The following is an 18296-nucleotide window of genomic DNA, read 5'->3' as shown; positions in this document are numbered from 1 at the left end:
GGTGGATTTTAGAAAAACTACGAAGGCAGAAAGTAGACAATGCGAGTCATCACTGAGTATTTTAAGCCTTAGCAATCTCCTAAGAACCACTTAGAGCAACTACGCATTTGACCATCATCTCTTAATCCTCCTTTTCTACAGAGAAAATGAAGAGAGGAAGAGGAAAAGAAGGAGGCGAGGCGGGGAGATGCAGAATCAGCAGGCGAGAAATTGAGTTGACTACCTGCCAAACGCAAGCAAAGGGGAGGAGGACACAGGAGGGGTGGAGAGCAGGAGACCGCTGGCCGGAGGCGCTTGGCTCAGGTTTGTTAGCGTGTCTACAGTAGAGTGGGGGAGTGATGAGTGCTCACTGTGGCCCCTGGCCATTGACTGTCATTAAAACATACCAGGGATATAAACACTCTATGCCATGGGTACCTGTGTGTTTGAGTGTGGGTTGGACAGATCTGCTCTTTGCCTCAACCACAAGGGACAGACCACAGCTGATTTCTATGGAAACAGAAATAATATTTCAGCCATGGGTTATGCACATTGAGTTCCAGAGTGAGGTTGATTACTCACTGACAAAGACTCACTGGGACATGCTCCATAACCTGAATTACATATAGGCCTTTATTATAGATAGATTAGATGATAGATAGATTAGATGATAGATAGATTAGATGATAGATAGATTAGATGATAGATAGATAGATAGATAGATAGATAGATAGATAGATAGATAGATAGATAGATAGATAGATAGATAGATAGATAGATAGATAGATAGATAGATAGATAGATAGATAGATAGATAGATAGATAGATAGAGCTATTGCTCCTTTATTTTCCCCTTCATTTAATTTGCTTCACTGTTATGAAACGTCATTCACGTTCAGAAGTGCAGTTTGCAATTGTAAGGAAACAGCTCCCCCTGGGGTCATGAATGCACACCCAGAGAAAACGCACACATACATACACACACTGTGTTGAGAATGTGGTATGTGTCATTTTTTCCATTTTTCACCAACAAAATCAACAGCTCTAAACACACAAAATGTCTTTACCAGGCTGACCATAAAATCTATCCGAGTTTACAGAACAAGAGTTTTACTGGTGACAACCATCATTTATAAAAACTCAAATAAAACAGACTCTACTCACATAAAACAAGACAGTTGTTATTTCTAATGATTTCACAGACAGATTAAACAGCGGTCCTTAAGTTTGTGGTTAGGGAACATGAACACTCAAATATGGGCTGTTGCAATGAAATATCTGAGGTCAGACGCTCAGACTCAATCGAACACACACATTTGCATTTGTGAAACTCGTTGCCCTTAAGGCAGTAGAGAGGAATCTGTTTTATAAAGCATAGCTTTGCCTTTAATTTCTGAATGGATGAGGTTCATTCAAAGCCAGCGTAAAAAGCAGATAAACAAACATCTGTGACCACACATTCTACCTGAGGGGGAACAGGTAACTATTACTGAATATGAAACTATTTATTTAACAATGTCTTTAATCAAGTAGCTGTTAGGGTTATTATATCAAATCAATGTCATTATATCAAATTAATGCTTTGCAGCAATTGCTTACTGCCTCTCATATCTCAAGTTATTGCTTTTATCTCTGGCCTGTTCTTAAATAAAAAGCCTAAAAACTAAAACAACTTCAACTCTTGTTTTAAATAAATGACCACCACAACTAAACTTAAAAAAAGTCATTTGACTTTCATATTTAGCTTTATGTGCTCAGCAATCATCCTATGCATGGGGGATGTATTTGATAAGGCGGTACTCAGGAAGGCCCGACAGATATCAACAGACACCTTACACCCACTAAACTCAGAGTTTGAATTGCTTCCATCTGGCCGTAGATTCAGGGTCCCAAGGGCGAGCAGGAACATCTATAAGAAATCTTTTATTCCCCATGCCATACAGGAACTTAATCTAAACTGAAATTGTTGTAAAAATTTATTTATTGTAGATCGAAATCTATCTTCGAAATCTATCTTATTTTAATCAGCTGCGCTGTTTTCCTTTTTCCATTTTCTGTTGTTGTATGTTGATAGTGGTAGTACTGTACTCTTGTTGGTGTCATTGATGTATTTCTGTTCGGGGAAGTCGAAGACAAATTTCCACTAAGGTGGACAATAAAGTCGAATGAATGAATCCCTCCCCAACCCTTGATTTCTATTTTTAATATATTTTTAAATAACTCCAGTCTTCAGTCACATGATCCTTCATAAAATCATTCTAATTTTGTGCTCAAGAAACATTTATTATTATCAATGTTGAAAACATGCTGCTTAATATTTTTGGGAAACCATGTATACCATGTAAAGTTTTTAGGACTCTTAAGAGTTTTATTTTAACAATGTAAAACAAAAAGTCCTTGCTGTTACTTTAGACGCAGAGGTCTTACTGACCTCTTACTGACTCAAACTTTTGAATAGTAGTGTAGGTGCAAAACATTGTTATTGTGAGAAACACACATTACACTGGAGAGAATACGAAATCCTAAAAATCTTCTCCTCCAATGCACTTTCCTGCTTGTGTGCTAGTTGGCATCATCAGAAAGCCCCTGCTCTATTTACTCAGGCAGACACCCACTGAGCGTTTGATAATGCCTGGGGGAGAGACAGAGATGGGTTGGGCTTTGATTGCTTCTGGCTGCCTTTGAAAGCGTGCAGTGCAGGGCAGTTCAAGAGATCACAATCTATTCCACAATAAATCATCTGAACAGAGAGCCAGCCAAGATCAGCTCAAGACCGTCCTTATTAACTCAGTGCCAATGCTGATGTCAACTATGGATCAATTATGTAAAGAGTAAAGGTAAAGTGTGTATTTTTTTTAAATATATTTTTAAATACTTTCTCATATCTCAGTTTCATATGCTGACACAACTAAAGTAAGCCATTTTTGATTTCCCAGAACAGTCTCAACCAGTGGACTACCTGGTTGTCAAGTGATGGAATTCAGGCTGTTTAGGGAAACCTGTTTGGAAACTTTTTTTATTTTTTTATTTAATATCTACAATCGTTCATGATGTGTAAAGTGAACACAGTAGCCAGGCGTTGAAAGTGAGTGTGTGTTTGGACTCCTGCTGCTTTGGGCAAGAAAAGAGGAAAACGAAAACAACTCTTTTAATGGGCTGTTTCAATCTCCGCTCCCAAAACACCTTTCCCCCCTCAGGTAGTCTTCCTCTATTAATATACTACAGCGGCCAGACGCCAACAAAAACACTCGCACACTGCAGCCCACTTAACTCGCCGTAGGGGGTGGAGGATGAAAGGGAAAAGAGTATATAGGTACAACTCTACTGGCACTGATCAGGATGGGCTTAACTTTATGAGCCCCATTCTCCGAGTTTTTAATGTGGGACTGATATTCATAAACACATCAAACTCAGCGGGAGCTTTCAGACACACAATTAGACCTGGCTGTTACAGCAGGCAGCAAAATAACAATCATTAGTCCACAGGGATGTAGATGCTGTGTCAACATCTTTGCAGCTACATGTGGTCTCACCTTGTGCGTGCGTGTGTGTGTGTGTGTGTGTGTGTGTGTATGGATAAGCAACAAAGTATCTGTCTTTTTACTGGAAAAATCCTTGTATCATCAAAACACTGCTCTGCCAGATTACACAAAGTCTAAACTCCTTCAAATAAACGAACACTGGTTGTTATGTCTTCAAGGTCTTAGCAGAAAGAGCACTTTTCAACATTAGGCCTTTTATTTTAAGTCTCTCTGGCAGGACTAAAAAGAACAGCTTGAGCTCACAGTATTGTGGCTGTCCCAATTTATCTCGTTGCAGTGTTTCCTGTATTGATTTTTTGGAGCAAAACTGTCCTCAAAGAAATACAGTGTGTCCAGTGTAGTCTCAATCATGAGCAAATGACTCTTATGAGCAGATTCTTTTAATAAATCCTTTAAGACAAGAGCACGGGGGGTACCGATTTGAATCAGTATGATGAATCCTTTCTGAATGAACTCACTGAATGCATCAGAACGGTTACTTATCAACACTTAAATATCGCTGCACGGTCACGAAAGCTTATTGTTTACATGCGTTTTTAAGCATTGCGGTTTAAAAACAGGTGATTTTAAACTATTGAAGCCTTATTAGCAGCGAAAGAGAACTCATTTCAGTATATGTGTGCACTGTCTGAGACTGTTTCTCAGCGCTGTCTCATAGAGCGCGTGAGAACTGCGCGAGTGCTTTTTGCCACCTAAGTGGGTTTTAACAGTTAAACACATACCTGTGTGTCAGATTGACATGTATTTGCAATTAAACAGAGTCATTTATGTCTTAAAGGGATAGTTCACCCAAAATTGAAAATAAAGTCAGTAATTACTCACCCTCATGTTGTTCCAACCATGTAAGACCTTCGTTCATCTTCGGAACATAATTTAGTATATTTTTGATGAAATCTGAGAGCTGTCTCACTCCTCCATAGGCTTTCAGAGGGAATGAAACTTGATGGCCCAGAATAGTAAGTAAAAACGTCATTTAAGGAGTCCAAATGACTACAGTGGCTCTGTATTAAGTCTATCATGCGACGAAAATACTTTTTGAGCGGAAAAACAACAAAAATAACGACTTTATCCCACTATTATTGTTGTTCAATTTGAGCCTCTGACGAGAGTTCGCGGGAGTGCCACGACGCATGCGCGAGAACTGAGATTACGGCGTTCTTCTTCTACTACTACTTGACTGGCTGCAGAACGCCGTAATCTCAGTTCTCGCGCATGCGTCGTGGCACTCCCGCGAACTCTCGTCAGAGGCTCAAATTGAACAACAATAATAGTGGGATAAAGTCGTTATTTTTGTTGTTTTTCCGCTCAAAAAGTATTTTCGTCGCATGATAGACTTAATACAGAGCCACTGTAGTCATTTGGACTCCTTCAATGACGTTTTTACTTACTATTCTGGGCCATCAAGTTTCATTCCCTCTGAAAGCCTATGGAGGAGTGAGACAGCTCTCAGATTTCATCAAAAATATACTAAATTATGTTCCGAAGATGAACGAAGGTCTTACATGGTTGGAACAACATGAGGGTGAGTAATTACTGACTTTATTTTCAATTTTGGGTGAACTATCCCTTTAAGTGAACGTAGAAAGTTGAGAAAGAACAAAGCACGAGTATAATGGATCGGTGCAACCGGTCTTAAAGTGACAGCATCCAAATTTACCTGCTGTCATTATTAATGCTCATCAAACAACAACAAAAAAGAGAAAAATCTCTCACTGCTCTTGACTGAATCACTTTTGTAACACTTATTTTAATAAGAATACATGTATATTTAATTTACACAGTAAAGACTATGCATTTTTGTATACATTTGATTACTTTATACATTTTATGTAATATTTCCTGAAGTTTTTTAGGTAGGCCTTTGGTCTTTGTTCTATTTTAGTTTACTTTCTTTAACACTGTATACTTGTCTTCATTAAGTTTTTTTTAGGCTAGTATTAGTTTTTTTTAAATTATTAAAAATGGTGATAAGAATTGTGCAATTTCAGTGGTATCTTAAATCATATCATCATAAAAACCTTATTTAATACAAAAAATATCATTATCGTGAAAGAAAATGTATCATATCATGATATGATTTTGGTCTTATCGCCCACTGCTATTACACATTAGGCAGATCTATCAATGTATCTGTCTACACACAGTTTTTGACCATACACAGTTTTTATTGTAATAAATATAGTGTATTGAACATTACAGACAGAGCTAATGAGACCTAAAAACTGGACCTAACTGAATTGTACAGTTCAGGAAGGCAGGACGGTTAAAAAATATGGCAGGCAGGCAGGGCGGTCTCTACTGGCATCACTGAGGCAGACATATTCAGCATGGACCATTTCGAAAGCAAAATTTTCAGATTTAATCCAGACACACCTGTGATGCATATACTTACACGCACGCACACACACACACACACACACACACACACACACACACACACACACACACACACACACACACACACACACACACACACACACACACACACACACACACACACACACACACACACACACACACACACACACACACACACACACACACACACAGAGAGTGTGTGTGAATCCAGAATCAGAACTAAGGAATAAAATACATTGGCTAACAATACAAACCTGGCATCATTAAAGCTTTATTTTGTATTATTTTATCTTCATATCTAGTATAGTTATGCTATTTAAAAAAATCACTGCAACCATTGAACTGACACTGCATGGTGTCCTCCATTGTATTTTTTATCATGAAATCTGTTGAAATCATATGTGATAACCTGACACAACATATTACATTCTGTCCACCCCCATGGTTTGCCTGTGTAAGATGAAGGAGAGTGTGTGTGAGAGAGAGAGGTACTGGTACAGGCCTGTGTGCTTGACTGCCACTACATGACACTGTTGTTGTGGCATGAGCTCATTACTGAACAGCATTTCTGTCAGTGAACGAAACAAAAGCCAGTCCTGTCTCTCTCATTCTACACACACATGCTCACTCATATGGGCAGCATCAGAGCATTAGTGTGTGTGTGTGTGTGTGTGTGTAGTGAATGCTGTCAGTGTGTAAAAGGGTGGACAGGAGAATGGGAGTGTCACTTCATTGTCTTCATACACACGTACAAGAGACGTGACTACAGCACATATGCAACCAGTTTGTGATGCGATGAGTTAATAAATATTGATGCAACACTTTCACACCATTTGGTAAAAACAACGCATATATGTTTTACGTGTGGTGTGCACATCTAAATGAAGTCACACGTACACACCCTCACATGCACAATTGAATGGCTTTATAGTGTGCCACCGCTGCAGACCAGAAACACCCATGTAGATCACTGATGTGGAATGAAGCGATATGATTGTCCAATGACAAACTCCAGAAGATACTCTTACTGTAAAATAGTGCAGATAACAAAGTCACTAATAGGCCACCAAAGAATCCCAGCAACGCAGCACACACTAGGATATGTGTTATACGCCAGTGTGGACTGCTGTGAGTCTCTGTAAAGCCTGATGTTAAGTTTGGATGAGGTCACCACACATCTGGAGAATGACACAGTTTTGAAACTCTATTCAGTGAACTAAAGCTTCTCTCTCCCACTGAACAAGAAACACTCAATTTCTTTCTCTCTCCACAGACATGTAACATTTACTAAAATACATAAATGGGAACGTACTATAATGTCTTTATGTTTATAAATTAGCCTATAATTAGCCCAAATTGTAAGCCTTACATAAGAGTTGCGTTGGCTTTCAAAGGTTTAGGGTCGGACAAATGTTTTTGAAAGAAGTTTGTTCACCAAGGCTGCATTTGTACTAGAAAAAATACAGTAAAAACAGAAATACTGAGAAGAAATATTACAATTTGAAATAACTGTTATCTGTTTTAATGTTAGTTCAAATGTAATGTATTCCTGTGATGGCAAAGCTGAATTTTCAGCATCATTACTCCAGTCTTCAGTGTGTCATGATCATTCAGCATAATCCTTCATAATATTTTGTGGAAACCATGATAATTTTTTTCATGTATGAAAATGGACAGACGGACAGATAGATATTTGTATTTGTATCCTTGTGGAGAAATTTTGAATACCTGGACCACACACACACACACCTTTTCCAAAAACAGCATCCCTAAAATAATCCATAAATATGGTCCGCTCTGTTTGTGTGTGTGTGTCATGTCTACAGCAGAGGAGGATCGGAGGCTTGATTATATGTTGTCTGCCACTACTGTATTATTGGAAATGACATCATCAGCCTGATGTTTGGGTTAAAACAATATCTACAATGTATAATTACAACCAAAAAAAAGTAAAGCTATGAATATAACTACAGCAATGTAGGAAAATCACACAGGCACCCATGCAAGAGTCACCAATAGTGGCTGTTAGCAGGTTGCTAGGGCAGTTGCTATGTCGTTTCGTGCCCAAGAAGAGTGCAGAGCACAGCCCCGAAATATTCTAGATATGGCTCAGGTCCTTTCTTCAAAGTTTGTGTGTGTGTCTGTGTGTAGCTGTTGTAGAGAAAATGAAGTCAATGATTTAGAAAAGTAATAGCACACCTCCCCTCAAAAAGCCACCCGATTTGAGGTACCTTTTATGTCACAAACATTGTGGGATGTTCTGAATTGCAATACTAGGATTAGAGGTTTGCCCAAAGTATGGGCAATGATAACAGAGATGCTTGCTTTAGCAAAACCCACTAATAAACATTCATGACAGAGGACAAGCTGTCATCAAGCTGTGTACATTACTACAGCTTTGAAGACAGATACAGGTAATCAGTAATGCAAACACAGATGTTCTGCTCCCTCAGGCCATCGCATCTCTGCATGAATCCCAACATATTCAAATGAGGAGACTCAACAATGGACCATAGCAGGGAACAGTCAGTAAACAGGTTCTGGCTACTATCATCATGGAAACACACAGCTCTGATCAAGATGGGATCCCAGTTATGATGATTCCACTGATCACTGTGGGTGCGTCTCAATCAGCTCCCTAGTTCAGTAGTCAGGGCACTGATCAGGGAGTCAGCCCATTGACTTATGTCCGGATCAGTGCCCTGACTACTGAACTAGGGAGCTGATTGAGACGCACCCAGTGACTCTCACTCACTTCATGTAGTTTACGGAGTGTTTCTGATTTCTGCAAGCTATTCGATTCCTCTCTCCCTCCCTAAGTCTCTCCTTTCTATTTTGATCCTGAATTGATCCAGATGCTGTTGGACGTCTTCCAGACAGGAAGTCAAACACAAGGCGCTTTGTATATGTATATGTGTGTGTGTCTGAATGCTTGTTAGTGAAATTTCATTGTCAGTGCAAGAGCTGTCGTCACAACACAAACATAACTCATTGTCTAACTTCCTTTTCTGTTTGAATCCAAACTGCTGGGTTACCATGTGTGGCTATGCATGAACTTCATTGTGTCCATTCCTGTGCTCTGCCTTTGCTTCTGCTAGATGTTCCTGTGTGTCAACAGTGAAAATCTAATTCATATTTGTAAGGGTTCTTACTTTTGCAGTCAATGACACAGTGTATCTTTTTGGTCAGTTAGCTGGAGATCTGTTTGTGCTGTACTATATGAACAGCTTGTAACAGAATGAGATCGATATGAATTAAGTCTGTCAATCCATTCCTCACAATTCTTTCCCTTTCATAGTTTTTGAAAGAAGTCTCTTATCCTATCCAATTTAATATATTTTAAAATGTAATTTATTCCTATGATGTCAAAGCTAGATTTTCTTATCAATGTTGAAAACAGTTGTGCTGCTTAATATATTGTGAAAACAGTGATATATTGTTTTTGTTTGTTTTTTTTTTTGATGAAAGAAAGTTGAATAGAACAGAATTGAATTGATTTGAATTAAATTGTTGTTATGACTACATAAAAGCCATTACTTTCAATTAATTTAATGCGACTTTTCTGGAAAAATGTATTTCATCTTTTTTTCTCCCCAAAATCGTATTGACCCCAAACCGTTTGTACACAAATTCACACAGATATCTGTATGTTTGCTATGTATTGAATATCCTAACAGCCCCAAAAACAAAACAAACAACAACAAAACACATTCCGGAATTGTTAAAAGAGTATTCCTGGTTAAATACAAAAAAGCCTACACTTTAATATTATTTTGTCCCTTAGTTTCTAAAAACAATGGGAATCCATGGGACAGTTCTAGTACATTTGCCCCATATACTTCCATTGTAAGAATGTAACTGTCAACATTACTTTTTATTAATTTATTTTTTTAACTAAAGGATGAGAACAGAAATTGACATTTTCTGTGATAATCGACATCATACCACAGAAATTGTTCATAGAACCTGTCTTTGTATATTCCATAAGAGCAGACAGCTAATGACAGAGTGAGAGATGGAGCACACCGCTACATCAATGCATGTCATTTTGCTGCACTGAATACAACTTCCACTTCGACAAACTGAACATGCGAGAGCAAAACTCTCAAACGTTCTATGACTCTCTATCGTTCCCAAACGATGAATGTTAGCAGCCAACTATTATATTTGCCAGAGTGCTACAACTCTACTTGAAGTTAATCTCTTGAGGACATTTAAATATTAATATTCAACACAAACTGTAAACGTTTCCACTGGAGTGTAAGAAGGACTCACCGGTATAATTGAGATCCGTGCTGTAATGTCACTCAGAATAGACAGGTCTCCCTCCTTCTTTCTTTGTCTTTCTTTATTTCTTTTTCTTTTCTATCGCTCTCTAAACCTCCCTCCTCTTTTCCAAGTTCCCTCCTCCCTCAGAACAGCTTCCTCCACGCCTGCTCTCTCTCTCTCTCTTTCTCAGTACAGTGGGGAATTAGAACAATGCATGGCAGCAGAGGAGAGCTGGAATCGGGGTGACCATACATAAGCCAACACAGAATCATCCTCTCAGGTTATCAACATATCAGCACATACATAATAGATCTCAGCTGCAACGGGTCTTAAAGTTGAACCTATAAGTATGCACACACACATCCATGCAGACCACAGCTGTGTTCCCAATGGAAAGAGCTCTGCAGCGAAACATCTCTGGCTGGATTGGAGCATAACTGGGTTCAGTTAGGCTCCGTGCTGATTGGCTCCGATGGGATGACTGGCGTTTCCTGTTACTGTTAACCACTGCCAGCATCCTCCCTCAAACTTTAGAACACAGCCCAAAGGCAAACACACACACACACACACACACACATCTCTTATTCTCTTTCTCACTGAAGAACTTTCATGTATACATGACCCACATACAGAGAAGGGGAAGAGTAAAGGAAAGTATAATATTGTAAGCAGGAAAACCGGCAGGTTAAAGTACAGTTTATTCAATAAAAAATAAAGAGTGGATGAGCTGTTTAAAAAAATAAATATGCATATATAAACAAAAAAGGAAGAGAAAGACAAGCTATGAATCTTATGAAATAAATCTTTCAAATCACACAGGTCATTGCTTGGTGGTTCCTACTATATTTTGTTATTTATTCCATTTGATTTATTTCCCCCTTGATCTGGGCACCCACTGTTACACAGATTGATGGTATTTCAAACATTACAGATAATATGATAGAATGAATACATGTCTATCATAGAATATCGGTCCCATGCCATGAGTAAACCCATTTAGAAAATAACATAAAATGTATAAAATTATCCAATAATGATCCAATTGACAGAATGAGTATATGAAAAAGAACTTCAAATCACATCTTATCTGCTTTTTACTGAAGCACATTTGCCTCTCCTGGATGATTTGAAGAAGCTCCAGTAAAACAGCCAGAAAAAAAGTGAGCATTTTGTGTAATTGCAGGGAAAGAGAACAGTGGTTTCGAGTAATCCGGCCAAGAAAAAAGTTTGCTCTTTCAAGGAATGCTGAGAGTCATCCCATGAATTATGGGTAATAATAGCATTTCTATGCTCTAGTTTAGATTTAAACCTCTGTTCCAGTCTGGTATTAAGATGCTCTCCGGTCAATCCTGGCTCCTCGATGTCTACAGATCCAAACAGAAACAGCACGGAACAATACTGACATTAGCATCTAACCTGATTTTACTGAGCGCCGTTGAATCAAATCAATGAAAACTAAATGTCTGATAAATAACATCAATTACACATGTAAGCATGTGAATACAGATTATACAGGGACATATATGCGACGAGTGAAAGAGGATATTCAGGCACAACATTTATTTCGCTTTCTCAGTGGGAACATGCAATAGATTAGTTATTTTGTTCTATATTTATTCTATGGTTTTACACACATGGTAATATTTTTATGGAGATTTCTCCCTAACTGGCTGTCCTTAAATGTCCCCAAACTATTGCCAAGAACACACACACGCACGCCGAATCTCAGAGTGTATTCATTCGATACCCCAGAATTTTCAGCCCTCATTTGAACAAAAGCTCTCATCAAATTTAAACAAGCTTCTGTCCTACTTACCGCAATTTATATGTAAATGAGTGTGTGTGTGTGTGTGTGTGTGTGTGTGTGTTTGATCGGAAGACTGTGACTAGGTTGGGTTAGACAAACTGTATGTGTGGTAATTGTGTTCATTCTGCAGTGTGTACCTAAGTGTCTATGTGAGGGATATGTAAACACTGATGTTAATGTTTGCATGTGTGAGTTCCCTTACTAAACCAACACAGTCCTCTCCATTCGTACTGTCTCTCTTTAACGGCAAACACTGATTGGCTTTTGTGTCTAACAGCAGGAGTGGTGCAGACGACTGAAAGATGGACGGGGAGAGAGAGAGAGAGAGAGAGAGAGAGAGAGAGAGAGAGAGAGAGAGAGAGAGAGAGAGAGAGAATGTGGCACTAGGTGGCAGCAGAGTATTATGAAAATGAGAACACTAAGTTAAATGACTAACACACAAATCCTAACATACCTTTGATCATGAATTCAAACCAATACTCAAACATATAGAGTTGTTGTTTACCATACTGTCATATATATAATAAAGTGCATTTAATAATACATAAATATTATGCCTCATGAACATAAAGAGGACAGTGTTTATGGATCATTGGAGTAACATATATGTATAAAAAGTGACAATTGACCACCAATCAATATTTCCGACTGGTGATATTTCACACAAACTTTGACCTCAGACAAAGTGTGACCTATCTAGTCATGATGTGACAAGTTTCCCATGAAGAGCAATTTGTTTGTTCACACTGAACATAAAACTACTGTGTGAAAGTGACAAGTTACCACAGACAATAAGAAGATCAGTTTGATGTTTAATATAGGGTTATGAGGAACAGGCTTTTGGAATAACACACTGGATTGAGATTTTCGGCACAATGTTGCACAAACAGAAACCCAGCAAATGGTCGTGTTTGGGTAGGTAGGGTTAAGTCCCTTTCACACAGCAATACTGGTAAATAACCATCAAATTACCAATATGAATTTACTGGTAAATACACAAATATGCTGTTCACACAAGCAACAGCGTTCTGGCATTTTACCGGTAAGAGACCATTCATACATCAGCAGCAAAATATCGGTAAATGCTGTGATGTCAGCAGTGTTCGAATTGAGTCAAAATTCTTGAGCGGGTGACGTGATGACGTACAGACAGCAGACACACAGCCACGCCACCTGTCCACCTTTCACTCAAAATGGCCACGCTCTTAATTATGCAGAACTTTAAGGCTTTATATAATGTATTTACTATATCTTTTTATATAAATACTATTTTCTACTTAAAACTATCATTTCATTATTTTTACTAACCCAAATAATGACTCATCCGCTAGGTTGCACGTGAGGGGGGAAAAATAGCTTCCTTCCACTTAAGAGTTGAGCTCTTTTTATTCTAAAATAATTCTTTTTACTTTTTATCTCTTTACATAAATACTATTTTCAACTTTTAAAAAATAATTTCGTTATTTTACTAACCCAGTGTTTTGAATGTGAACGCTGTTTCACATGAACATTACCACAGGAGTGAAGCACAAAGCTTTGTTTAGCCTAGAAAGGAAATAATGGTCAGAAAGCACTTCTTTATTCTGTTTTGCGATCTGGTCACTCGATTTTCTGTGAATTTTAACAATAGGTCTAGTCCATTTCATCCCAATGGACATCGACATCTCGTTTCTTTTCCCAAATCTTCACTCACGTCGCACCCATTTTCGCAGGGGATTATAAACGTTTCTTCCTTTCGTTTGCTTATAGTTAAGTCTATTATAACTATTCACATCCTTTACTTGGTAAAGTATAAAAAACACTGTAGGACGAATACCTTTTTACTTCAAATTTTATTTAACACAGTTTGTTCTTGTTATTAAACGTGGTAAGGCGCGTCAAGATTGGTTTATTAGAATAGCGCATTTCACACACACACACACACACACACACACACACACACACACACACACACACACACACACACACACACACACACACACACACACACACACACACACACACACACACACACACACACACAGAGTGATTTGAGTTTAGTTTTCTCTGGCAGTGAATAATCAAACATTGCCTAAATGTCTTGACCCTGTGGAAGATAAAATCCGCTCTACAGACATTTTACAACAAGTGTTGCTTTGCAACATCAGGAGAAAACATGAAGACGAAGATATTCGAAAAGGTGTCTATCCAGCTCGTGTCCCTTCCTCTCAAAGCGCATAGCGGTATATGACACATCTTTGCGGGGAAATCAAATATATCAAATATTTTTCTAGCTAATATTTAATTTTCTTATATTCTTTCGGTTACCATTATTTACTGAAAATCGTTTAAATGTTTTATAGGCTGTAGTGTGTTGTTTCACTGACGGAAGTGCTAAAATAAACACGCATGCTTGATGTTTCAGCCTCAAATTAATTCAAAATGCTATATATCTGGCATAGACTACAGTATTTAAAATAGCATATTTATGCATTAGTTACATTCTCAATTGAATTTACAGAGCAATCCCTGCTAAGTTTTTAGTTTAACTAATACTATAGAAGAGGATTAGTGTGTGTCGCACTCACAACAGACTCGCAACGGGGGCGTGGCATCACGAGGGTGGCGCTCCATCGTGATGCCGGTCAGCCATCGTCCATCGGCACAACCCTACCAGTAATTTACCAGTAAAAACTGTATGTGTGAAAGGGGCTTTTGTATCACCCAAGCCTGCAGCACTCCTCTCAGAAACTGAAGCCTCCGCGCCTCGATCGCCCCCCGGTGGTTGGTCCCAGTATAGCTCCTAAACCCCACCTCTCCATGTATTAGAATGGACGCGAGACACACTAAACAATTAAATTACACTTCAAATAATTGTTTCCTAAAGATGGTTTCTGTCATTTTAGGCAGTTTTTATTCCGATGATTTAATTTCAAGTGTTCGTTTTTTAAATAGGTTTAGTTTTAGTTAGTTATTTGATCCTATAAAAACGGGGGGTGTGACGTCATGATTGACAGCTGAGATTGACGGCTTCTCTGAGTGAAGTTGTCACTGAGGCACTAACAGACTTTTTTCTGGATTTTTGGGAGGAGATTGGAGCTTTAGCTTTAATTTCTACACTTCTATAACTGTTTATTTCACACCAACTCCGGTCCCGAGATCGAAAGTCAATGAAGTCGCGTCATCCATATTTTTTTACGGTCTATGGTATCACCTAAATAACAGTAATTTACAATACCACAGTTAACAATACCTACAATATAATATGAATAAATAATGCTAAATTACCATGCACTGTGTCATCCACTCATGTGATCAAGAATGCTTCAGACTTTCTGATCTCAGACAGCATTAGAGAGACAGAGCAAGACATAGTGAGATAAAGTGAGCGAGACCGGGGAAGAAGTATTGCCATCTGTCTCTACCTGTCTGTGATTACCAGAAGCAGGCAGACAGGAGAGATCTCCAGAGGGATGAGACGATGGATAGAGGAAGAATTGGGAGGTAAAGGGTGAGAGTCAGGGGAAGAATAAAAGACTGGAATGAAGTGAGGGATGATTTCGAGAGGCGTGAGAGGGAGAGAGAGAGACTCTCCTGAGGATGAGCATGAATGGTCTATCAGTCAGACTGGAGGAAGAGAGAGAAGGATGGAGCGTGAGAGAGAAGACATCAGTTAAACTTAAACTTAAAGTCTCTGGCTCAACCCCAAGTGTATTAACTGGCCAATATAGTATGCAAGATTAATAAAATCATCCTAAACCATTGTCCAGTCAAAATAAAATGCCAAAGATGTCCAGATGACTTTGTAAGCAGTAGTTTGTGACAGTTGTGCTTTAAAGCTTCCAGTTATAGAAAAGAATGAATGAGACTGAAGCGGCTCATTGCAAGCTGAATGCAGTGGGGGTTTTTTAATGTTAAAATACACTACCGTTCAAAAGTTTGGGGTTAGTAAGATTTTTAAATACTTTTATTTATGAATACTTCTATTCAGCAAGGATGCATTAAATTGATCAAAAATGACAGTAAAGTCTTTTACAAAAGATGTATAAGTTAAATAATGCTGTTCTTTTAAACTTTCTATTCATCAAAGAATCATGAAATAATGCATAGAAAAAATATTACAGTGGGGAGAACAAGTATTTAATACACTGCCGATTTTGCAGGTTTTCTTACTTACAAAGCATGTAGAGGTCTGTAACAAAAATCCAGAAAATCACATTGTATGGTTTTTAAATAATTAATTTGCATTTTATTGCATGACATAAGTATTTGATCACCTACCAACCAGTAAAAATTCCAGCCCTCACAGACCTGTTAGTTTTTCTTTAAGAAGTCCTCCTGTTCTCTACTCATTACCTGTATTAACTGCACCTGTTTTAACTCGTTACATGTATAAAAGACACCTGTCCACACACTCAATCAAACAGACTCCAACCTCTCCACAATGGCCAAGACCAGAGAGCTGTGTAAGGACATCAGGGATAAAACTGTAGACCTGCACAAGGCTGGGATGGGCTACAGGACAATAGGCAAGCAGCTTGGTGAGAAGGCAACAACTGTTGGCGCAATTATTAGAAAATGGAAGAAGTTCAAGATGACGGTCAATCTCCCTCGGTCTGGGGCATCATCCAAGATCTCACCTCGTGGGGTATCAATGATGATGAGGAAGGTGAGGGATCAGCCCAGAATTACACGACAGGACCTGGTCAATGACCTGAAGAGAGCTGGGACCACAGCCTCAAAGAAAACCATTAGTAACACACTACGCCGTCATGGATTAAAATCCTGCAGCGCACGTAAGGTCCCCCTGCTCAAGCCAGCGCATGTCCAGGCCCGTCTGAAGTTTGCCAATGACCATCTGGATGATCCAGAGGAGGAATGGGAGAAGGTCATGTGGTCTGATGAGATAGAAATAGAGCTTTTTGGTCTAAACTCCACTCGCCGTGTTTGGAGGAAGAAGAATGAGTACAACCCCAAGAACACCATCCTAACCGTGAAGCATGGAGGTGGAAACATTCTTTGGGGATACTTTTCTGCAAAGGGGACAGGACGACATCACCGTATTGAGGGGAGGATGGATGGGACCATGTATTGTGAGATCTTGGCCAACAACCTCCTTCCCTCAGTAAGAGCATTGAAGATGGGTCGTGGCTGGGTCTTCCAGCATGACATCGACCCGAACACACAGCCAGAGCAACTAAGGAGTGGCTCCGTAAGAAGCATCTCAAGGTCCTGGAGTGGCCTAGCCAGTCTCCAGACCTGAACCCAATAGAAAGTCTTTGGAGGGAGCTGAAAGTCCGTATTGCCCAGTGACAGCCCCAAAACCTGAAGGATCTGGAGAAGGTTTGTATGGAGGAAGAAGCCAAAATCCCTGCTGCAGTGTGGCAAACCTGGTCAAGAACTACGGGAAACGTATGATCTCTGTAATTGCAAACAAAGGTTTCTGTACCAAATATTAAGTTCTGCTTTTCTGATGTATCAAATACTTGTCATGCAATAAAATGGAAATTAATTACTTAAAAATCATACAATGTAATAAATTACATTTTAAAATAGTTATTTTTAATAATATTTCACAATATTACTGTTTTTACTGTAGTTATATAATTGCAAATAATTGCAGCCTTGGTGAGCATAACATCTTTCAAAAACATAAAAAATCCTACTGAACGCAAACTTTTGAACAGAAGTGTATACTTTCCACTTTCTACCTGTTAAATATGGAACAATTGAACTACTATAAATGAACCATTTATATTAAATCATGTGTTTTAACAGAACCACCAGACCAACACAGAAACAATGGCTTAACCAATGCTGAGCTGGTTTTGAGGCAGGGCTATCTGTTTGGCTGACCAATGGAAGGTGGAAGGGGCGTGCCTGAGAATCAAAAATGGTATCAAAAATCACTTTCTTACTATAAACTCAGTGACCTTTATGACTTGGAAAAAGTAAACGGCCAAACATCTCTCAGAAAGAGAAAAAAAGAATGAAAAGTGATTCCAGATTTTATAACACATCTTCACCTCAAAGAAATCAGAACCACAGTATGAGCAAACACACACACACACACACTCTCACACACACACACACACACACACACACACACACACACACACACACACACACACACACACACACACACACACACACACACACACACACACACACACACACACACACACACACACACACACACACACACACACACACACACACACACACACACACACACACACACACACACACACACACACACACACACGTCAATCTTATCTAGGTCCTTGAAAGTGACAGTTTTGTCAAAACCCAATTTCAAGTTGGACGATAAAAATAAATTCCATCAAATGAGTGTGGGAGTG

The 18296-nt window shown here is 38.8% G+C and overlaps 1 protein-coding gene across 5 annotated transcripts in view; it reads right to left on the bottom strand.

The window, feature by feature from the left end:
• Positions 1 to 18296, bottom strand: part of sash1a (SAM and SH3 domain containing 1a) — a 288936-nt gene that overhangs the window by 67856 nt on the left and 202784 nt on the right. For 3 of the 5 annotated variants that reach the window (XM_079831781.1, XM_079831782.1, XM_079831784.1), the window contains exon 2: positions 418 to 489. The exons of the other annotated variants lie outside the window; for them this stretch is intronic. In XM_079831781.1, the coding sequence (XP_079687907.1) occupies positions 418 to 489 (72 nt within the window). The remainder of the gene's footprint in view (positions 1 to 417; positions 490 to 18296) is intronic. 5 annotated transcript variants of the gene reach the window in all.

This window comes from Gobio gobio, assembly GCF_949357685.1.
Source record: "Gobio gobio genome assembly, chromosome: 12".
Lineage (NCBI taxonomy): Eukaryota > Metazoa > Chordata > Actinopteri > Cypriniformes > Gobionidae > Gobio > Gobio gobio.
Note: the sequence above shows the minus strand (reverse complement) of the source record. Positions and strands in the feature narration are given on the sequence as shown.